Raw genomic sequence first — 23,729 nt, 5'->3', positions numbered from 1 at the left:
GGGGGGGGGGGTAGAATCCCCGAGTGTCGCAGCGTGACCGGAAGCGCGAAACGCTCCGTAAACACATTGTTGTTTTTTTTTTTGAACTAACACTAGGTAAGAATAAGCGACAATCAGCCGCTCTGAAGATCAATGAGAATAGAAGGACGGCGAATCGTGTTTCTAGTCGACATTGTGGGTGCGCCCGCAGTTCAGCGTTCTCTGCTCAGTGCTTAGCATGCCCACTTATCACTCATAATTAACGTTTAATGTACCGTACTCGTTAATACGATTAAAAGCAAAGTGCATGTAAGCTAATGTTTTGTATATATTTCGCGATTCCGTATCAGACTCAGTTCGAGATGCTGGAACTTTATTGTTCTCGTCTTCGCGTTCTCGATCCTCCGTCTGACCCTTTGCTCCCCGCCTTCCTTGGAAACCTCGGTACCAGCACCAACAGGATGTGCAACGTGTCACGTGTAACGGGGATGCTCGAGTGCGACTATACCATAACAAGCCGCAGTATTCACGTATAAAGGGACGCGCGTAGACCCAGTGAGAGAAGAGTGGTGCTCATTGCCAGTCGGTGCCGCTGCCTCGAGTATTACTGGTATAACTGGCTCTACGACACCCGGGAGAGTCGTTCTTGCCGAAACCGGATATCTACACGTGTACTTCCGTTAATTCTTGCGACTCCTCGACGTCCGTTCAAGTTATTCGGTACAGTCCCCCGGTCACGGCATTTCCTTGTTGAGTTGGACGCAGACGGACTGCGCCAGAGTACGTAAGAAATAAATAGAAGTTTCCCCCAGGGTTGCTTAGCGTGGGGGGTCCGTCCCGTCGACCCTTGCGTGCACGACGTCCCCTCTATTCTCGTATTGACTCCCTTCACGCTCTATCGATTCGCGTCAACGTCGTCCTAAGCGTTGCTTTCACGAAAACGCGAATATTCTTTTTATTAATTCTATTAATTCGTGTTCGTCTTTGTTATGCCAATGAACACCTGGTACTCGTTAATCAAGATACCAAAAGTAACCCACTGTCTTCTACCTGGCAGTCACAGTAGAACCTGTACCGCGTATCTATACCTTCCTTAAAACGTACAGTTGCTCGAAACGACCGGAGGATCACCGCAAAATATGATCCTCGTCGATGAGTCTCAGATTACCCAAGATCATCTTACCCTCGATATTTCTTTTGTATAGTCTAACCTTACCGGTCTGCCATCTTCCGGGCATTTTTTTTTATTACCTGCCTCAGTCAACAGTATCAAGACGCTCTCCGTGTCTCGAAGGCCTGACGGTCGAGCGCGCATTTGATTGATTACCAGGCGACGTTCCTGAATCACCTGGTTTCGCCATCCAATGCGGCTCTTGCACCGGTTGCGTCGAGCGCCGCTCGCAGCGCCCAAGTTATTTTCGAGTCAAGGCGATCGGGCAAAGGTGAAGGTCCAAGGCTGCAGTCCGCATCTGCAGTTCCTCAGGGCCAGTCCTTCGGTAGAGGGAAGTTTCAATGCAACCGACACGCACCTCGTACCTTGCCGTGTTTTTCACCTAATATCCTTCCGGATTCTAGTGGCTTTTTTTTTTTATATTCTTAATCAACATCCATTAACCAATATCTGACTGTAGGATCGAATTGACTTTCTTAATTCCCTGAAGCTTTTCCGTTGTGCTTTCACGCGCATTACGGAATCGAGAAGAACGCAAGAAACGCCACGTCCTGCTTTCTCCTAGCAGCGAACCGTTTAAGTCTATCGCTCTCATCGCTGTGTCCATGTTTTACGTTAGACGTCCTCCGACGCCCTCCGACGCCCTCCGACGCTTCTCAGTCGTGACCCACTCTGACGCGCACCGTCTCCGTCTTCGGATGGACCTTACTTGACGATCTTGCAGAGCGATTGCTCCCTGAAAGCATTTGGCGAGGCGCGTGACGTCTAGTCGAACAGCTGATTTCAAGGTGTCGAAAAGTAGGGCGCTGTGACGGCTTTGACGTCCCGGTAAAGAGTGCACGGTGCTGCCGGTAACTGATTAGGATACCAGGAGGGTGAATGCCGATGAGGTTCCTCTGTACTTTTCTTCACGGGAGAATACATCGCGTCCGCCTTCGAATTACGTAGAGGAAGTTAATCGATCGATCGGTGCACGATGAGTTGTTTGTATCGACGCTTGGCGTCGGACCTGTAGTCTATAGTCACTAGGCTGATCTCTGCTTGCGCGATGTGCTTCGAGCCTCGAGCTATTGGCGTTCGCGTGCTTCTGCCACTACGCTCGATCTTCGGCTCAGCTAGTTCTTAGCAATTATCCTGCTCGCACGCTACCGTATAACTATCGCTTGCGCGACTTATCGCTAATCTACGGACAGCCCGATATTTGTTGTCGTGCGTAAGTGCTTAGACGCTTGTAATCGCTGCCGTTGCGAAACTTGCTTCTGTGGCTTTGTTCGACATCTCATTTTTGTTCCAGCGGATTTTTTTTTATTTCCTACCTTTGTCTCGGGTACGCTATCCAGAGCTACTTGACGCAATTTGGCTATCCAATTACGTAACTGGCTCCGGACGCGTTGCTATAACGATGCAGGAAATCAATAAGTGTCGAGACTTCTGAATTCCTAGACTCTTGGACTCTGCGGAGTCTGCGGAATCTAGGTCTCTGGCTGTTGCCTTATTCGTATCGCCGATCGGTTCTTACATTGTATCTGGCTTGTTCGTTTATCGCGTGATAGCGTGCAATTACGCGCGAAGCGTGTTCGAGGTTCAAATTTGCAAAGTTCGTCACGGTTTCGGTGCGATAATCAACGTTAGTGTTACGTGCTGTCCGTGCCGGGTGGATGTTCCTTGTATCTCGCGGGTCGTTTATGAATAATTTGAAAAGTTGCTAAATTACAGAATTTCATAAATGAGAACCGGGTTGAGACTGTACCGGTGGGTGGAATTCGGAAGAAAAACGTTTGCCCCTGTCGGTATGCATTTTCTCCAAGTTGCGATGTCCCGCGCTCACCGGTTTGCATACTGCAGGCGCACCATGGTACCGCTTACCTCTCACGTACATTACGTTACGTAAATATTCAATTTAGAAAATTCATAGGTTCACAGGAACTGGGTTATTTCAAATTTTCAATATTTTTTACGAGCATTCGCGCTACCTTATTGATGTATAAAATCTTCCTTACCGATTGCCGTTAGTCTCAGCTAACGATAAGTACAGACGCGACCTACCGAGGGCACGGGGGTGCGGATCATCGCTTAAGCGACTAGATTCGATATGGGCTAAAGTATGGCTTGTCCGTATATAGAGAATTTGTTATTTACCTATTATTCAAATAATTACGTAAAACTGTCGATATAATGGTTAACCTTAAAAAAAAACCTGTTGCTCATTTATTTTAATGATTTTACGACACTACTTTTTTTCTCAGCCACTATACGGATTCTTGTTCGTGCTAAGATCTTGGGGTTTCATTTTTTACGGGATATCTCACGGATAGAGTGTCCTAATCTATTTTATTAGTGTTTTATGTTACCAGTGTCAACACCATTGATAATCTATGGTCTTGTCAGACTCGGCCGTCAGATGGCAGGAGAATCACGTGAATTCGAAGGGTTTCGATTTTAAAAATTCAAATCCAATGATATTTACCAGTCATGACGCTTTTCGAAATTTCAAAATCTTTTCTTTTTGCTAGGTTCACCATTCCATACTCCTTCCGTGTCTGTATCGATCCTCTTGAAAGTTACACTGTTTATTGCAAAGGAAGTTGGTATTGGTCCACAAGTACGAAGGAAGCTCACATAAAGTAGAAACCGATCGCTGTGCGCACTGTAGCAGGATACACAGGACGAGTCTTGAAAAGTCGAAGGCAACACTTGGTAATATCTCGAGCAGACCAAAAACGTTTGAAACCCCGTGCGAAGAATTCACTTCTAGAGACTGAAGGGACTTTGCCAATTGCATTCCAATATATTTGGACGTTCGATTCCATTGTTGACCCGAGTACAGTTAGGAATCCGTAAGCACGGTCAATGTTAAACTAAGCACGTACCGATAAAATCTTCCATGCAGCCGTTAGTTGTCCTCTCCTGGAGTAATCGGAAATCTGCTGCCCGGTTTTCCCATTTGTTCCTACCGATCGTCCAGCTCGATAGAATCGCTAGTAAATCCGGGACTTGCATTTTACGCGGGGACCCGTGCGATCTGGAAAATAGCTAGGCAAAAGGTAGGCAACAAACATTGTTAACGATAAAGTCGATGGCCGTCAGGGCTGGTGAGCACTTTGTACAGTTATCCCATTAACGGCGGCTGAGCGAAATACTCGAGTATGGACTCGATGGCGTCTCGTTGAAAAATCGGCCCAGACGCGTCGCGCTCTCGAATAAAGAAACCTGCATGAATAGCCTTCGAAAGTAATGACAGTAATAATAATGATCTTGTCTGACACAGAAGTCAATGTTCTCATTGCGCGAAGATGCTGTCGCCAGCTTAATGGTTACTCGTGTAACTCAACTTGTCATCGCTAAGAGCCGCATGGGGAATTGGCAATACGAGGAGCAACGTACATAACAGTAGCATCGGTAATGAGGAGCACTGTCCACTGGCGTCGCGACGCCACTGTCGGGGAGTTAACATCCAGTCGGGGTCGTCGCTCTTAGCCATTTTTTGAAGGATCGATCGAATTTGCGCAAAGCCCTCGCGATTGACGTTCGAGGAAGGTACGGGGCTGGGTCGAAGAGGTCAGGAGGTCGTGGGGTCAAGAGGTCAAAGATGCTGAGGTTCAGCGAGAGACAAAGAGCCCTTAAGAGAACTAGGAGTGGCCAAAGGGGCGAGGAAGGAAGTTATTAGTGGCCGTTTCACGAGAAGCGAATGAATCATCGGAAAAAAGGTGGATCGAGGAAGGCCTTAAGGGCGCCTTAATGGTCAGGTCGAACCAGAGAGAGGGTGGACCAGGTCACTGGATACCATCCGTGGACTCAGGCTATAATCGTTAGCGCAATATCACGGGGCTCCTTTATTACAGTTTCCCGTAATTTCCGCAAAGGTGCGCCGGCGAAATTTGAATAGCAGCTGGAGGAAGGTCGCTCCCTGGATATCCAGGAGCCATGAATTATTATGAATTACGTGAGGCGAGCTTCGAGGCTCGTGCAGTTGCCTTTCTTTTTTTTATTATTCTCTCGGTTGAAGTTAGGTTAGGCTTAGCTCGGCCAGTCCAATCAGTCAACAGAAAACGAGGGCTGACCGGGGACCATAAAACTCATGGCCAACGAGGCCTTCGAGGTAAACAAAATTCCTATAGATGGGCATAAGTTTCATCACGTTTCTTACTGCCGATTCGACGATTGGCCAATTAAACAGACGTCCTTGCTCCGTCCTACGAATGTATCGTAGGTCCTGCATTCCTTCTTCGGGAAGCTCTTCGTGATTCTCGCCCGCTGCCAATGCCGTATGACCTATCCTCGTTGACTGCGCTTGGAGTATCGATTCGATGACTCTCACTAATGACGTCTAATGCCAGCTAATTCCTGCTAACGACACCTAATGGCACCTAATGGCACCTAATGGCAGCTGGACATCGTCCAGGGTTTAACGGTGAGAGTCAACCCGGTTCGATTCGGCCTCGTTCGTCTTGGCTCGGCTCTCCTCGGCCCGATCGCCCGTACTTTTATGTGTCTTGCGGAATTTCGCGATTACGCAATCTATAATGGCGAGCCGCGACCTCGTCAAAAGTAGAATAAAGATATGCGAAAATGAAGAAATTTTCAAAATGTGAAACTACCTGGCATTCGGTAAGAAGAAGGAAGAAAGAAAAAAAAATCAGCAGGTTCCTCTTCGTCGAACTGCATTCCTGCATATCGATTGACGTTTGTCAAAATAACGATATCGTTTATTATTGCCGTGAAAATAGAGGCTCGTATGTGTGTATGTACACGTGCACGTATTTGTCTCTTATCGAAAGTGGAAAACCGGATTGTGAAGCAATCGAGTCGATCGAGACGCAACGGCTTCCACAACGGGTGATGTTTCCCCGCTCTGCCTACAGATGGCATTGCCAGTTTAGTTTCCGATTTCTCCTTCGACAGACACTCCACTCGCTACTTTCTACGTAGGTGACACTTTTCCTCGCGACCCCCATTATTTATCCTGGACGCCTGGAAGAAGCCTCTCGCGCGTCTCGCCCGTGTGGATTTCGACGCCCAATTGCGTCGTCACACTCGTTAACAGGACGACGATGACGCAGTAGGACGCAGTCCTGACGCAGTCGGCGCTCGCGGATTTCTCCGACGCTGTCAAAACGATCGCTCGATCGTGACAGAATAAAACTGAACGTGCGAAAACAGTGATTCCTTTGATCTCACAGTACGCGTTACTGACAAACTCCTTATCCGTATTGCAGCTTCACTTCGCCCGTGATGTCTGACGTATCGCGTGTCAGACGTCACGTTTACAGCGATGCGCGCAAATTTATTCAATTTATTCGGCTGCTGGAGAACGTAAATTCTTGGAATCGTCGAACGAGAAGGCGTGCGTGGTAGCTGTAACTATTGGTCGATCGGTAGCAGCAGGAGGCAAGCGGGGAGGAGGAGGTCTTGCCAGTCTTGCCAGTCTTGCCAGGTTTTGCCCCGTGGACTTTCCTCCTCAGGAATTAAGGGAATACCGCCTGGGAAGTGTCGCGCGCTTATCACCAGCTGGATTTATCAAGAACCGAGGGCGACAACCGTGACGACGTTCAGGACGGCGACGTTTGCGTTATTCAAAGTCTTCCTTTCGCAGGAGACCAGCGGGATCAGTACCTTCTGGCAGTCGCTCTTACGATAAGAGGATTACGGATAAGGATACCTCGGAGTTTATTACGCAGGCGGCATGCGGCGTACATACCTGCCAAGAGAAACTTTTAATTCTCACGTAAAACAGAGGAAGATCCACGTGCAGTTTGAGGCGTCTACGTCGATGCTGGGCGCACTCGTCGTTAAAAGCCGTCGAAGCAGCCGTCTGCGTAAACGCCGTGCATTCGAATCCCCAGAGTCCCAAGTAAACCGGAGTCATCGAGTGGAAGGTCTCGTCTCATTGACTCGCCCGTAGCGCTCGAACGTTCCTAGGCCGAGGGTCCGGCTGCGCGAGGCGTGCGGGGGGCGGCCGTGCCGCTCGGGAGGGACGGAGCCTGGGTGCGCTCAGGGGCCGAGAGGGGCAGGGCGGGGCTGCCCGAGGCTGAGGGTGGGGATTCTAGAGAGCGACAGAGCGAGAGAGCCAGCGAGCGCCCCGGGTAAAGGAGGCAGATAGTCGGCAGGCAGGCACAAACAGGCAGAGCCAGGCAAGCGGCCAGGAAGGCGGCCAGCCCGGCAGAAGGCAGAATGCTGAAGGCACTAGGCAGTAGTAGGCAGCAGGCAGTTGTCTGCGGTGGGGCGCGAGGTGGTTAAGAGAGAAACGACAGACGGATTCGAATCGAGTTGTAATACCGCGCCCTCCGTCGCATGCACCGCGCGGACGTTTACGTCACTCGGGTTTCACGTCGGGTGGTTACTCATGAGACTCGGAGAAACAAGTCGCGGGTGTCAGTGAGGCTCGGACGCCGATTCTGTGCGCGAGCGAACGCCGTAAGTTACGAAGTTCGAATTCTGCGTCTCGACGCCGGCGGTGCGTCGCCTCTCGAAGACGCATTCACGTCGCTCTCTTCGGCTACTTCTTCGCGGCTCTTTACGCTAGGATGCTTGACGCTTGCCGAACGCCCATAGCCCAACCACTGGGACACTGACTCACATTTCCTCCTGTGCCTTCACGCTGGCACCGGCCTGAAACACCTGCCCACTCGGGGCCCCCTCGTCCACATGTCCTGCCCTGGCCAACCGAGCCTCCTTAGCTCCTCCACGCGGTCTCCTCTCTAGCCTCCGTGGGATTTTTCTAGTGTTTTAGGTTCGGTTGCCACAGCTGCTCCCATTGCCAACTTGGGCGACGGGCGAAACGACTGGGCGGCCGGTGGGGCGGGGGGGGGTCACCTCGTGTCGCTGGGTTTCCCATTGCAATTGCGGTCAACCAGTTTTTTTTTTACCTCGTTGTCGAGTGTCAAGCCGACGCACGTGAGCCAAGCTCAACGCGATAACGATCCTCGCCTGGTGAACAGCGTGGAATTGTCTTGGACGGGTTCTCGTGAAGCGACCACGTCTTAACGGGCATCGGGTACCAAAGACCGATCGGTTCGATTACGATTTCGGATATCAGTAATCTCTTCTGGATAAGACACGATTATCGAAGGCTGAGTGTCTTGTCGCCCATATGAGCTCAGCGCCTTTATTTAGTAGCCGCGAAAACTCTTTAGCACGCACTCTGGCGTCGTTCTATCCTTCGGTCGATGGTGCCGATAACGAAAGGTGCAAGGTACTGGAATCATCGCCGAATGCCACCCTGGCTCATTTATCCTGATCGTCGGATTAATCCTTCGTCCTCGTTCACTGTCGTCGCGTGGTTGCATGTCGTATCACGCGGCTCTGTTGTTGCTTCTCCTGATAAGGCTCAATGATTATCCAATTTGACTTTGCATCGCACATTCCGTTCGCTGGTTGACGAATTGGACGAATCTGACGAATCTGACACGCCCGTTCGCCCTGGCCCGTTCTAGAGACGTCCTAGAGGTATGGCTGCTGCGGGTAACGAGGTGTCTCGTGTCAGAAGGAAGAAGAAGAGAGATGGAGGGCTCGAGTGTACCTGTGCTGCTGGTAGGTAGTAGTGGCAGTAGGGGAAGCGGAGTCGAAGGTGGCCAAAAGAAAGCGGCGGCTTCATCGCATTGCGTAAGTAAAGGCAGGCAGCGGCACGCACGAAGGCAAACCGACAAACCGGCAAACCGGCTGAACCTCCTAGAGGTTTCTTAATTCGACGCTACCCCCCCGTGGGACGACCTCGAGTTCAGGTCTTTAGCTCGAGTCGATCAGCCGTTGTTTTGAACGCCGAAGGAAGCTCCCTCAACTTTTCATCTGAACTGTTTGGCTGACGCAGACGTCAACCAATGACAGTGACGGATAATTAATCAGATAGCGACGATTTTACTGATAGCAGCGTCGACTCTACCGATAGCAGAACGATTTACACAGGACGCTCTCACGCTCAATTATTTACGTTCGGACGTTCTCTCTTAATTTATTGATTGCTCGGAACGGACCAATTGGTACTTGGAACTTATTGTCTCTTAAATTCCTCGCTCGAGTGACTAATCATCTGTGCTCGTTCTTCTCTCAGCTTCCGGCACTCTAGTCCATCTGGAATTGCATTGGTACTCGGCTGTCGTGAGTCTCGAGCCAGAGCGCAACTCCTCTCGCACCTTATATGGCCGTACGTGCGGCGCCACGAAAACCCATTTTCGCTTGACGATTCGTTTCTTCTCGCAAGCTTGCAGCATCGCTCGGGCCTCGTTTCCTGTTCTTGCGATGCGCGATGACTTCCGGAGAGGGAGTGACAGACCGATGCTGAATTCCTCGGGGATTCCTGTACCGCGCTTGTCTTCGGGCTTCTCTATTTCGTTGGCAAGTTCAAGGACAGCCTCGTACAGTATATATACACTTCGCGCCGTTTACGGGCCATGTGGATCGGGCATTGAGTCAATGTGACGCGATGCCGATGATGGCGGCGCTACATGTCACATTGAGCGATACCGCGTGGGCGAACTTGTCTGGGCAGGGCTTGCTTGGTCGCTCGGTCCCTGGGTCCCTGGGTACCTGGGTACCTGGGTACCTGGTGCGTTTGCATGCTACTTCAGCAACCGACCATTCTCCCTGTCTCTCTCGAACTGCTGGCTCCCACGTACTAAAGTTTCGCTAACCTTTTAAGGTTCGAGCGTTACCCTGCTTATGGTCGCGCGATATCTTTCGATTTTGGTTATCATTTACTTGGGATTTAACCTCGATTAACCAATTGTTTGATAAGGGCGATATTTTCGGCTTTTCCGACCGACGAAGATGAAGCTTTTCAAGGCCGATCGTCTTGAGTGTCTCGGAACCAAAAATAGACTCTCCTGTCTTCTCTGATCTCGATCGATAGTCTCTTCGGTACCCTGGACCTGAACGACGCGACGTAGTAGTTAGGTCCCTTCGATCCACGAATACCTGAACGTCTCGATGGCTTGAGGTCTACGCTGTTCCAATTTAGTCTTCAGGAACGCGATCAGGACGCTTGCTCGTCACTCTGTCTTGGAAGTTCTTTTTATTGTTATTGACTCCACTTTTGGCGCAACCTTTGACTTTGACTTTGACTTCGCTTCGAGTTGGGATAGGTCGGGCACGCTACCAGTGCCCGACCAATTCTCAACTCAGCCTGCCAAATGTCTTTTCGCCTGGTCGCTGGTCTTTCTGTTTCCCTTGTTTCCGAGTTGCGACACACTCGGCGCGCATTGTCGTAGCGTCAACGTCGTCACGTCGTTATGACATTACGAAATTGTGAAGTCTACCAAACGGACATGGAAAAGGTCCAGTTACTCTGCTGGACGTATCAACCTCGTTAGTAGGTTCGCCGTCCATTGTTCCCAGGTGGATTTCTCTGGTAAGCAGAGATTTCTAGGGTATCTCTGACGAAACGTAATCGAGAACGTTGCTGTCGACAAGGACGCGGACCAGGGCTCGGTCCAGGAGGTAGCCAGCAGATGCAAACTGGGGACTTTAGCTATAGTCGAAGCAATGGCGCGAAAGTCGACAGGGAATCAGGGACTTTGGACCCCGTTACGCAGCAGCAGCAGCAGCAGGACCAGCTATAGGACAGTCCAGGGTAGCGCAGGACCAGCACAGCCGATGCAAGAGGCGATGCAAGAGGCGATGCAAGAATGCTGCTGACTCGTTATTTCCTCTAAATGTATTAACGGGGTACCGTGCATTCGTGTAGAGGTTGTCCCTTGTGTGGGCACCGTCCTCTCTCTCTCTCTAGGTTAGGTTCCTGAGACCGGTTAGGCGTTACGGTGTTACGGTCTTACGGAGTGCGCACGCCAATCCCTTCATCCTCGTCGGAGGATATAACGTCCAACGTCCACCGAGACGGATTTCGTTTCAGTGGCTTATGATATCGATCAGATCCGATCCGTTGTTGTTTGGTCATATCGGCTCTAGGAATTCGATTGATCTAGAATGTACATAATAACATATAGATTTAGATAGAGGGTATCTCTGAGGTGGGACTGATCTTTTTATGATACTCCAAGACCACGTGGTGCTCTTTACGAGTAAAATTTAATGAATCCCTCTTACACCCGTTTCTTCATTTATTGAACCCACGTTCCAGGTGGTCCTCAGGCTCCCAAACATGGTCCTCCAGTTGAACTAACGAAATGGACCGAGGTATGCCGAACACCACCGAGTCAAAAGTTTGACAGGAATAGCTCAAACTGAAATAGTAAAATTGCCTCCATTCATTGGATTGCCGAGGTCGATGGTCCATGTCTCGCTGTCGGTCAGGGGCTGCGTGGGGCGCAGGGCTCAATTTCCGGGAAGAGACGTCAGTTCTACGTAGGCTAAATTATAACTTGGCAGTTTGGGAATTCCGTCTTTCATGAAAATCTGCCAAGATTTTTATTAAAAGACGCGCGACTGCTGCCTGACACGTGGCGGCCTTATGTCGGTAAACAAATGATGAATCTTTTTAGGATGCCTTTTCGAATCTTCACGCACGTATATGCACATATGGCTACTGATAAATCCTACTCTCTCAGTGATTCTCATTTCAGTCTCCATCTCTCTCTCTCTCTCTCTCTCTCTCTCTCTCTCTCTCTCTCTCTCTCTCTCGTCTTCACTGACAATCAGGCTCAGCGCTGCCGCGACATTCTATTTTCTATTCACTTCTAATTCCGGCAAGCCGGGAAATGTGAACCTAGTCGGGTCACACACGCTCGTCACACCAGCAGAGGAAGAACCGACGACTAAGTGTAGACGCATATCTATAGATAGATGCAGGCTGCCAGGACGTCGCGATGCCGGCGCGTCGTCTTCTATCACCTCGTCTCGCGCCGCGGCGCTAACCTCTTTATCCTGAGATGCCCTCGAGGACTTCCCGAATTCGCGGTCTTTAAATTACACACGAAATCCGTGTCGTCCCTGACCTCACTTACGAGCCGAAACATTTCCACAGGTTGTACGTACAAGCGTCGGCTACCTGCTTGTCCCTTTGACGCAGTCGGCAGGTGCACCTTTTTACCTGAAACGACAATCTTTCGAATTTCGGAGCGATCCGGTAGTTTCCCACTTTGACAATATCAGTGAGGGGCAAAAGGGTACAGATGGGTCCCAAAGGGAGATAAGTAGAGAAACCGGAGGGCGACCATAAAGATGAGGTACCGTTAGGTATTCCCCTATTCCCCTTTCTAGACTATTGCCAATTCTCTCTCTTCTTTCGCACCTTTCGCACCTTTGGCACCTTTCGGCTCCTTTGGCAACTCGATGCACGGACTGCTGGTGCACGATCGCTCCAACTGCGACTCCTACGCGCGAGGAACGTAAGGTCGCGCTCGGGACTTCCTCCTACGTCCTAGGAGAAAGCGCCCTAGCCCGTTCCGCGCTCCTCGCTGCGATAGTAAATCGTGGGAATTCGTGTCTCTCCTAACCTAACCTTTACCCAGTAGTCTCGCGAAATCGAGCGACTTATGCGAAAATAATAAAATGGGTGATGGTTACTCCGATAAGCGTTTAGTGGGTTACGTCGGCGGAAGCGGCGGAGATAGGAGAATGACTAAAACTAGTGTAGTCAGTGGCGGAGTCGCAGGAACCGCAGGAACCGCAGGAACCGCATCCATGAACGGGCCTGCTCGCGCGATCTCAGAATCCGAGGTAACGTCAGCTAATGAAATCGTAGCTCTGACGAGACCTGGCGGGGACAGTCAATCTTCCAAGAGGAACTGTTAGCAGCCGATGACGAGGTCCTTCGCGAATGTCTCGCTCGCTCGTCATTGGTCGGTTGCGAGTAAAGAGACGCGAGTCGCCGCTCAGGAGTGGTCGCCCTCCTGGCTCCAGCGGAAAGCACCCACACGCCGTTCTCCGATTACCATATGGGGATCCCGATCGCTGCTCGCTGCTCCGCAGTTCTGCACTGCCTCGCCGCGAGTACTCCTACTTCCAGCCTACCTCCGGTCCACCTCCGGTCCACCTCCGGTCCACCTCCGGTCCACCTCCCAGAGTCCTCGTCTTGGGCTCTCGGTACTCCACTCTCTTCTCGAGTCTCTCGATGATCCTCTCCTGACTTCTCAGCTCTCTCAGTCTCGTGTCCACGCGCCTCCTGGACAGTTGCCGTTCACTCGCTCGCTCGCTCATTCATTCTTCTTCAGCTCCTTCTTTGCCAGGTTCTTCTTTGTTATTTTCCTTACATCTCGCTGCCTGCTCCACTTCCTCTGCCTCCACGGCAGTACGCTCCCCCTCGGGATTTCCTTCCGACGCTCTTCCGTACGTTCTACTTCCTCCACCTATTTCTCTCTCTCTCTCTCTCTCTCTCTCTCTCTCACAGTCTTCTTCCACGTGTTTACGATCTTCCCGAGCACCGATTTCTCTGTGAGGAATTCAGCCGCGCGTCTCTTCGGTTGTCGCATCACGCTTGACACTCGGCCCGATTTCCTTAACGTCGACCGAGACGTTCCGGGCGATCTCGTGCGTGTCGCACAAAGAGAGAGAGAGAGAGAGAGAGAGAAAGGGACTTTGGCAATTCGCAAGCATTCGTATCCGGAAGGTGTAGAGAGCGTCCGTTGGCGAAGTTGACGTTGGGCGACGCTATTTCGAGCGTCGAGGCGAAGTTCTCTCGGTGGAGAGAGAGACGCGGCGCCGGCCGTCTCCTATCTACTCCTCTTTCTCCTTTCCTCGTTTCGTAACGGCCGGCACCTCTCTTTCTCATTCCCGTATAGTCCCCCCGGAGCTACGACACAACCACTGTGCTACGACCACGACCACGACCAGGACGGCGACCGCGACGGCCATGAGGTCGTGAGGAAGAAGAAGAAGTTGGCGCGTATTTGCGCAACGAACGAGTAGAACGAGTAGAACGAATAAAACGCCACGAGAATAAACATAGGACTTTGATAAGAGGCCCTTCTGGGATCGCGCGTGAACATTGTGAACGTTCGGAGGAAGTGTACACGTGTCGAGGAGGTGCCACTACCATCCGTCGAGGAGGACTCAGGAGCCTCAGGAACGCAGAGACTCCGGTTCGTGAGCGCCCCGAGCAACGTGTACCGTGAATTCCAAGTGCCATAGAACAACTCCCAACCTGACTCCGAATATTCCGCAGCGGGAAGACTTTGCCGATTTCTCGTGACTTTACTCTGGACTGGTCGGAGCGATCGTCCTCTGCGTGTCAGTCCCACGTGACCGAGAGAGGTTGACAATCTTAGGAAGAGTGACAGTGAGGAGTGGACGAAGGAGAAGATTTTGAATGTGCATAAGAGGGAGTGAAAGGAAAAGTCTTTCTCTTTCTGTTGTTTCAACCAAGTGCAGTGTACGCGCATAACCAGTGCCTAGCGGACGTGGGAGGATCGATCGATCGGTGATGCGCTTGTCAGGCGGCTGAACCCTTTTTTTTCCGAGTCGCGCCGAGGAAGATATATAAATTCTTCTTGAAGAAGATGTCTACCCAGGCTTACTACAAGGAGCGGCTGGGTTTCGACCCGGCCGACACCGTCGCCGAGCATCATCGCGAGCAGCGTTCGCAGCACGGATACGAGGAGTCGCTCTCCAAGTTCAAAGGTCAGAAAGCTCTTGACAATGGATACGGATATGGATGCGAATCCGAATACAGGCGCGGATATGGATGCGCGTTCGAGTCGGAGGAGCGAAGCGACGTCAAGGCGCTTCTCGGTGAAGAGCAACGCTCCGAAAGCAACACCCAGGCAGCGTTCTGGGGTTGCTGGGCGATGTTCATCGAGGCCCATGGTAGGTGCCACCATAAATGGACATAGTCATACGCATACACTTACACTCGCAGGCGGACCCGATTCCAATTAACTCGATTACGCTCGTAACTCACTGGACCAGCTCACCCGAGTTCAGAGAAGTTTGAGCGAGAACATCCAAGTCAAAGGGAATCACGTGAGGGTCCGACACTGGCACTTTGGCACTTTGGCACTTTGGCACTTTGGTTTATCTCGCGTCAATTGAGTTTTGCTCTGGCATGCTGTGTTCTTAGATGGTTTTTATATACTAATCATAATCTAATTAATTGGTCAACTCCCTTGCCTCGATCGTGACAGAGTAGCAAGGGGGGAGGCCTTGTCGATTAATCATTGGGAAATTTGACGAAAGGGACCCCCAACGGCTCCGAGCGTGTGGACATTTCAAAATGACGCTCGTCGCTCCGTTTTTGAGCTTTTGCTCGTCCCTTTTCTCAGATTTCCAGTATTTGCCTAATTTTCGCGCTCGATAAGCTCCGTAGTGTGATCTGGTCGTCTCGCAGAGTTATTATGCCAGCGCAGAGCTCGAGACACGAAGCCGAATGGGCGGTGCGTGTCGTGTGTGCCATAACCTATGCCTGTGCCTCTGTGCCTTTCAGGAAAGCACAGGAGCGTGGCCGTATGGCGCATGGCGCATGGCGCATGGCGCATGACGTGTGCAGTGTAAGTTGTATAGTGTGAAGCGTGTCTATGGTTGGGGCACTTACTTGGCACGCTGGCCAGGCGCCCAGCTTTGCTTAGATTCCATTTCATTAATTAGCTATTAACCCGCGGCCAATCAGCTGTTTCCTGTCGAGCGACCGATAGTCGCCGGGTAGTCGCGTAGTGGCTTATGTCGACTTCTCGATGCAATCGACATCTCGTTGTATCGCTAGATCGTTGCGTATAAATTGTTATACAACGTGCGGAATGTACCTCACGATTAATCAGATCAATCGGAAGATACGTATTAGATGAAAAAAAAAAAAGAATTTCTATTATATATAAATTTTGTAAAATATATCCCTTATCGTACTGTCGGTCATTAAAGAATTTGATGTGCGAATACTTAGAGGTTAACTGTAGCGTCGAACGGCTTTGAAGTGGAGACTCTCAGGAATTCCCATTCTTTCCAGTGGCAACAGGTAGTCGCTTAAAGTAGGTGCAACGAAAGTGGATGCACGTATACGAAAGTTCAGAATGGCGGCTTCGAATCCAACCACTCGAAACGTTGAATTTTTTAAAGCCAGATAATAAGAAGCGCACTGGACTGGAGCGTCATTAGTCCAAGGAGTCCTAAGACTCTGACGGACCTGGGCCTAATTAGAGATTTCACTCGGCAAGTAAGTCCTCTAAGTGCTCCTGCAAATAGACTCGTACAGTCTTCATCCTCCCGTCACCCTCGAGAGTACGTCCACGTCGCGCCGTGACGTCACGGCGCCTCCGTTTACGTCCACCTGACACAGTATAGCGCAGAGTCCATCACGAGGTGCGAATCCAGCCTGCGAGAAAGGGGCTGACGATCCTTGACCCGGTGATTTGTAATTCGAGGGTCCAGGGCGAGGGGGGTCAAAGGGCATCCAAGGGCGTTCATAGGGAGCCGACAGGGCGTGAGAAAGCGTGCGCAAGGGTTAACGAACTTGAGGATGGCGACGTAACGCGAGGCCAGGCTTCGCAATCGTCAGGCACGTCGAGAAGAGCACTTGACTGTGAGACTCGTGGGCGGACAGAAACCGCGCGCGTCGGCCTGAATTTTTTCGAAAAATCAAGTGCGAGTCTGAGAATGCACTTGAGCGGCTGGAATTTTTGTGGAACCCATACAAGACGTAGGCACGCTTGCCAGGGTCCACTCGTGTATCCAACTGATCTTGCACACGGGGCACAAGGGAGCGTGCTAAGACGAAAGATCACAGGCGAAAGAGGTATAAGGAGGAATTTCAAAGCGGACGTCGACGAAGGACTCAGGACCGTTTATGGAAATTGTTTGCGATCTCCGCTCGCGCGTGCTCATATATGGCGGAGGTGTAACTTTACGATCCTGTCGCGAGCGATGATAATAAGAACGCGGCCTACGCCTTAAAAAGTCCGATTGTCCGAATCTCACAAGCGAGTCGCGTCCGAGCAAGATCAGCAGCGCCATTCTCGATTCGTTCGGATCGGCAAGCAATTGTGGCAACGTGGACAAGGAGGCGCCGGGAGTCTGACGTCACTCTGTGCTTTTTAAATGAGAAACAATAATCTCTCGTATTGCCTTTGAAATTATGCGAATAGCTTCACGAGATATGGGTCCACGTGCGTTCTCATAGTCTAGGGAAATTATAAAATGCATAAGCCGGCTATCTGCGAGCTGTTTGAGCCAAACCATTGGAACCATTGGAACCATTGGAACCATTGGAACCATTCGATCCATTATGCCCAGTGAGGGTCGCGATCGTGCAGCGCTAGGCGCTCTGGTCCCCACACGTGTGTACGTGCATCGCAGCTGCACGCTAGCTCGACCCATTATCTAGAATGTTCGTGAGCCTCGCGGCTGAGTCACCTCCCTTACAGCCTCACAGCCCGTTACCCACTTCACCTCCCGAGCTTCACTTCTTCCTCCGGCACATCGGAGCCTCGGTCGTATCAACTTATCAACGTATTAACGAGCTCCGGGCCCCTTCCTCTCTCTCTCTCTCTCTCTCTCTCTCTCTCTCTCTCTGTCTTTTCGTATCTCGCGTCAGTTTAAATGTTCGAGACTCTCGACAAGCCGAGTACCCCCATACACTTTGTATATTCCTTTATACTCCTTTTCAGATCCAGGCATCTGACGCTCTCTCTTTTTTTTCTCATTGCAGACGAGCGAGACGCCATACAGAAGAAGACCTTTACGAAATGGGTGAACAAACATCTGAAAAAGGTAACTAATGCGCGCGCTGGAAATGGGATTGGACGACTGCTGGAGTCTCGGCGCATTGTCTTGCCGAATGGCCCTGGTTACTCTTCCCTGTACCTCGTATAATTCATTCCTTGGCATTCCTTAATGGTCCCATTACTCTGACATCTGTTCGTTCCAGAATATCCATTCGTGCATATTCATCCGCGACATTTCTGTCCCGTGGTAAACAACTCAGCTATGCATATGTATAACGACACATCGAGCACATCGAGCACATCGAGCACTCTCGGTATTCCTATGCAAATCTATCACCCACTAAAAGATTCGTGTCCGACTTACGTCCAGGCGTGGGTCTTATACGGCACGGGACGTACGTGCCGTTTAGGAGATTGCCTATTCTCAAATTTCAAAACAGGTAGCCATTTCGATCCTGGTACTGTGCTCGCTCGGCTACGTAGACAGTTTCAAAATGGCGAACCTCGCGGAAGGACTATTTTCACGACGTTACTCTTTCTTCTGATTTATGGGAATTACGTGGGCGACTGCTATTGCGCAATAACTCGAAATCAAGGAAAAGATCGTACGTATACGTCGCGCGTACCTTGGCCCACCCACGTGTCTAGTTGCGACAGTTTTTTCTTTTTCTCGTTTGTTCGTAATTATTACAACACATCCCAGTACACCTTGCCGCTCGCTTTGCCTACCTCTTGATTCGCCTGTATCGATCGATCGAATAAGGAGTCGCTTCTCGATGCTCCGGGACCTTTTGACCTGACAGATGAAGTTACCCTAGGGAGCAGTGCTAACGGTACTCCATTGATAATGGCTAATGAGCTAACGAGTAACGATGATGACTGCGACGCGACACGCCTGGCGAACCTAAACAATACCGGAGAGACGCGAGGAACCTGATATGTAATTCTTAGCCGACTGCACTGTCCTCTCCGTTTCATCTTACCAGCAAGGTCGCATATCCGGTTTTGCCTCAGCTCGTCATCCGTTCACCTGCTCGATTAACGAAGCTTGTGTAAAAATTTCAATTTCATTTCATTGGCAACTTCCATATCGGTTTAATTACCCGGGAGGGTGGTGCGTCCATCCTTGCAGGTAGGGGTGCTCTGGGTTGCTCTGATTTCCTGGTTTCTCAATACGTTATACCCATCAGATACCAAAATCCACTTGGATTTGTGAGGTGGCTTCAGGGCGTGCCGAATGTTTTCTCATCGATTTAGAAATTACCTAATAACGCAAAGACACACTCCTCTCTCTCTCTCTCTCTCTCTAACTGCCTGACCGACGTGACCTATTCGAGCGTCAAATTGACTATCGCCGGAGGCACCAACCCAGCAGCCACGCACCCCTTGGTATCAACTTGATCTTGTTCGAAGCCACAAGAGCGATTACGTATTACGTCCGCGTATTTTCTGGATAAGAAAAATGCTTCCTGGGACGCAGGTAAAAACCAGGCAAAACCGTAGACGAGCGCGAGACGTTATTATTCCAGGCTGTTTGGCAGGCAGGAGTCGCGCTCGGCGCGCGGCGCGCGGCGCCCACCATTCAAACTTTCATTCATGGCTCGCGAATAGCATCTACCCACCTACCTATAACAACCCACGTGTCTCACTCTTGCTCGACACTCTTACCATATTCGGGCGTGCCCTCTTCAGCTTCGCCTTAATCAGATTCTCCTTGGACTTTTTCTTTTCTTTCCATGTCGCTTTAATATTTTCTTTTTCCTCGATTATCCTTGTACCGTATTTTCGTTCGGCCCCTCCCTCCCCCCCCTCCCCGATTTCTGTTTACTCAGACGGGTCTATATCTTTCGTTAAGAGCATCCATTCACTATATTTTCCATATCCGTCTTCCTACTTCACTCGTACCACCAGCATCCTTATGCGTCACCGTTCAAGTACGTCAACTGGTCGCTCTCATACCATAAAGGATCACAGTCATGCTGCGTTCCCCATAATGGCCGAGTCGAAAGCGCATTTTCCAATGAATTATTAGCACACCTCGTATGCCCACGTTCGTGCCTTATTAGTGGTTAAATAATTTTCATTATTTTTCATGCTTCTCGCAGCACTGGAAATACGTCAAGGTATGGCATTCTAATGAAAATCCTAATCCGAATTGTTTCAATGGAGCTTTCGTCTTACACTCTGTGTGCGTTATAGGCGATTCAAGAAAATGCAGTTTTATTTTCTCGTGACAAAAGTTTAAGGAATTTGAGTTTGAGGGATCAAAAAATATGAATTGTTCACTGATGTCAATTCTTGTGTCATTTATCTCAGTATCTGTACCGTTGGTATCGTAGTTACCGGTAAAAGGGGATTCTTTGTGTTTTTTAAATCTCTGTGTCACATTATCTCGGCAGGGAATTACAGGAATGTCGATTGAGATTCGGTAGAATTCTAGCTCGGTCGCTGGATACGAAGTTGTTTTCCTTCCTGTAATTCCGGCCCGCGGGGTTTCCGTGCTCCTGGGGTTTCAATAAGGTTTAACAAGCCGACGAAATTGAACTTGCATTAACAATCGGTGCTAATCAATCCTTTCTCACGTAACACGGTCTTGCTGATTTTCCCTTTTTCAGACCTACACGTGTCTCCACGTGTGCGTCATCGTCAACAACCAGCCATGCTGTTCTCCCACCGTAAGTCGGTTCGGCCGATCTCGCCTGGCCGTTGCATGCTGTCTTTGTCTCTCTTTCTCTTCTCGTATCACCTCGTGCTGTCCCCCTTCTGTAACTCGTTTTCCCTTTTGTGTGTTTTCCGAGTCCTGCGTTTCCTGCTTAGCCCCTGTGCATCGCTCGACACGCCTCCCCTATCCGCATGTTCACTCCTCCGTATGTCATCTTTCCTTTGTGACACACGGTTCCACGATTTTCTAGCCGTCATCCGCAATGGCCTTGTTTACACGAGATTTTAGTACGCGCCTTAAGGATCCTTCTCACTTCTTTTTATAGCTACGGAGTGAGAGGGAGAGTTCTTAGTACACGTCACTGTAAACTGATGCTAATAACTCACTCGTTTTTTTTTAATGTTGTATCGCATGCAGTTTTTTTTTAAAATTTGTCAAAAATTTTTTTACTTTTTTTTTTTAATGCGTTTCGAACCTGTTTCAGGCAAGCAGACATGTCGGCGACCTGTTCGAAGACCTGCGGGACGGGCACAATCTCATTTCTCTGCTGGAAGTGCTTTCGGGCGAGCATCTTGTGAGTTTACGATAAATTTTCATCCCTTTGTTCTTACGGCGGTTCTTTGGTTCAATTTACGGGCAATGAGCTCAGTGCGGCGAACCAACCTTTGGTTTGGCTTCGTTTGCTTTCCTTGCGCTTCGTTCCGATTCGTTTAGTCTGGTTGAACGGGAGAAACAATGTTTTTTCAGCCACGGGAAAGAGGACGAATGCGTTTCCACATGCTGCAGAATGTGCAGATGGCATTAGACTTTTTGCGCTACAAAAAAATCAAGCTGGTGAACATCCGGGCGGAGGACATTGTCGATGGAAATCCCAAACTTACCCTGGGTCTTATTTGGACGATCATCCTCCACTTCCAGGTAAGAGCTCAATCTGATATATGCATGCATCTAACCTCAAAATTTGTCTGGTCAATTATTTCTTGATCACGTTCGACGATCTTCGCTAGTCGACTTATCACAATGGTCGCTAAGGATGTGAGCGAGGATAATGGGAGGGGAGGAAGTTGGCGGTTTTCGTAATTCCGCGATTTGCTTCTCGTCCGAGATGTGAACCGCGTGTCAGAGCGACGTCGGCTTCATTCGGCAAGCAGGGCCAATGCGCGCCTTGTGCACGATACGAGTCTGCGATTCTGCGTCCCGAAAGCAAAAACCGTAAAAGCCACAAAAACCCATCCGACTAACCGAGTTACGCGAACATGAAGGCGAGCAGTGTTTGCCTCTGCCTCCTGTGTAATAATGAATGATACGTCTTGATGGGATTCGCTCAGGAATGTCTGGGTATCGCGATTATCAAATAATTTGATCGCGTTTAAGAAGATACCACCGCTGCCGCCATCGTCTTTCTCTCTATGAGCGGACATCATTCATCGACTTATCTTGTAATGATAGCGTCGCTTCTTCTTCTTCTTTTTCTTCTTCTAAAGATCTATCCCTTCCGTCAGTACCACTTCAATTGTCAATTACGTATGAGTCATCACCTTCCTGTAAACTTTTGGACCCTTGCACCCGACTACACTGTATATTAAGAATCACGCATAATCGTACCGTAGGCCTTATCACATGTGACAGTCGATCTAATCGCACGCTCTTTTTCTTTTGCGCCGCAGAGATGGCGACGCAAGGTAAGTTGCCTCAAGTTACCTCAATAGCGACCAATTGACAGTGTACTATTGAGATTGTCAAAAATTAGGATACAAGTATATAGGGACGTGTCAGGCGGATGAGTAGACGAGTAATCGTGTAGCTGGAGTTTGAGAGTAAAAGATATTATACTGACTGGGCATGTATGTACAATAGCATTGTACGGTGCTTGTTCAATTCTAGCTGTAGGTACATCATACTACTTGCAACGCCGCGTATCTATTTTGTTTTCCGTTGGAACTTACAGAAGCCTTACCGGCTAGGGGGCTCTCTACGTTACCGACTGTTTCTTTTATCGTTTCCCGCTCTACCTTCTCGCCCAGTTCTCGCTGCTCGCTACTCGCCGCCACTTGTCGCCACTCGCTGTTCGTTCCTCGCTTCTACGCTTTCTTCTCTCTTTATTCTCTTCACCTCCTCTCCTTGTATGTACTCTCTACTGTCCGCTCACGGTCTTTCCGCGTAACTCTCTTACGGTTCGCTAACCTGTGAATCTTTTTAATATTCTCTGGTCGGTTTCGCTGCCGAGGAATTAGCCTTGAAGCTTCAACAACGCTACCCAGGATTCTTCAACCTAGGATCGCTTTCCCCATGCAGACAATCACAATTCGTGAATTCAGGGGAATTCATCGTTGCATCCTGATGACCTCCTCCCGCAAGTAGACAATATCACCTCATTAAGAAACTTTCACGAGTCGAAGAGCTAATTAAGTCTACGACGCCATCTTGGCTTCTCTCTACTTCGTCCTATCAATTGTCTCTTGACTGTCTGAAAGACTGCGGGATTTCCTTTGTTTTTCTTTTTACGCTTTATAAGGCGCGTCGCGACGATATTCTCTGCGAAAGAGACACTCGGCTACCCATCTTTCGGAATGTGCCAGATTTACTGGTTTCTTCGATTCTCTTTTTATCGGTCAAGGTAGTCAGTCGAGGTGCTCGAGTCGCTGAATACCTCGATGACGCGGTATACCCTAATGAATAAAGTGTCGTAATGATCCCGTACTCGTTCAGAGGAGCACCATGTGTTTCGTAACGTTCATCGACGTTCGTGTTAACATTTTCCTTTTATTCCAGTTGCGCTTGTATACTTTTTTTCTGCAATGCGTGATTTTCTTAGAATCATCTCTTTGGTTCTTCGTAATAATGATTGACAGCCACGGCATTAACCTAGGTCGAAAAAACGATGGATCTTTTGTTGTAAGCGATCACGATGACACCAGGAGATGACGTGGTGCTCATCTGACATCATCGGCACGTATAAACGGCTTCCCATTGTGTTGTACCATTGCCTTCGTGTTGCTCTGCCGCTTACTGCAAAGTCGACGCGAGACAGAGAGAGAGAGAGCAGACATCTACATAAAATTGGAAAGATAAGGACAGTGCGTGGGATTTAAGAACGGCTACGATCTTCTGTCCTGTCGCTCTCGGCCTTCCTCTTAACGGTACACACGATCAACGCGGCTTCACCGTCTTCTTGCTCTCCTTTTCCTTTTATCTTTAACTGCTCTACACTTCCCGTCGATCCTCTCGGTTCCTTTCTCTTCCTTTTCTTTCGGCAAGTTCACGCTCGTTCCCTTCGTCCGTATGCTATTTCTGGTATACCATTTGCACGGATTCGGGCGAAGCATCCTAGTATCGGTGTAGTTTGAGGTTAGAAAGGGAGGAGTCGTAAAGGGGG

At 49.7% G+C, this 23,729-nt stretch overlaps 1 protein-coding gene across 38 annotated transcripts in view; it reads left to right on the top strand.

Moving 5' to 3' along the window:
- The window catches only part of LOC107268115 (microtubule-actin cross-linking factor 1), a 77,108-nt gene that overhangs the window by 3,866 nt on the left and 49,513 nt on the right, over nt 1-23,729 (top strand). For 16 of the 38 annotated variants that reach the window (XM_015740536.2, XM_025085378.1, XM_015740548.2 and 13 more), the window contains exons 1-7: nt 7,342-7,564; nt 13,822-14,659; nt 17,676-17,737; nt 19,797-19,814; nt 20,307-20,366; nt 20,838-20,927; nt 21,101-21,271. In XM_015740536.2, the coding sequence (XP_015596022.1) occupies nt 14,539-14,659; nt 17,676-17,737; nt 19,797-19,814; nt 20,307-20,366; nt 20,838-20,927; nt 21,101-21,271 (522 nt within the window). In that variant the 5' untranslated portion in view covers nt 7,342-7,564; nt 13,822-14,538. Of the gene's footprint in view, nt 1-7,339; nt 7,565-13,125; nt 13,270-13,821; nt 14,660-14,723; nt 14,846-17,675; nt 17,738-19,796; nt 19,815-20,306; nt 20,367-20,837; nt 20,928-21,100; nt 21,272-23,729 lie in introns of those variants that run through there. The other 22 variants (XM_015740555.2, XM_025085376.1, XM_015740543.2 and 19 more) reach the window with 12 other exon arrangements.

Source organism: Cephus cinctus, unplaced genomic scaffold (assembly GCF_000341935.2).
Source record: "Cephus cinctus unplaced genomic scaffold, Ccin1 Ccin1_scaffold0471, whole genome shotgun sequence".
Taxonomy (NCBI): domain Eukaryota; kingdom Metazoa; phylum Arthropoda; class Insecta; order Hymenoptera; family Cephidae; genus Cephus; species Cephus cinctus.
Note: the sequence above shows the minus strand (reverse complement) of the source record. Positions and strands in the feature narration are given on the sequence as shown.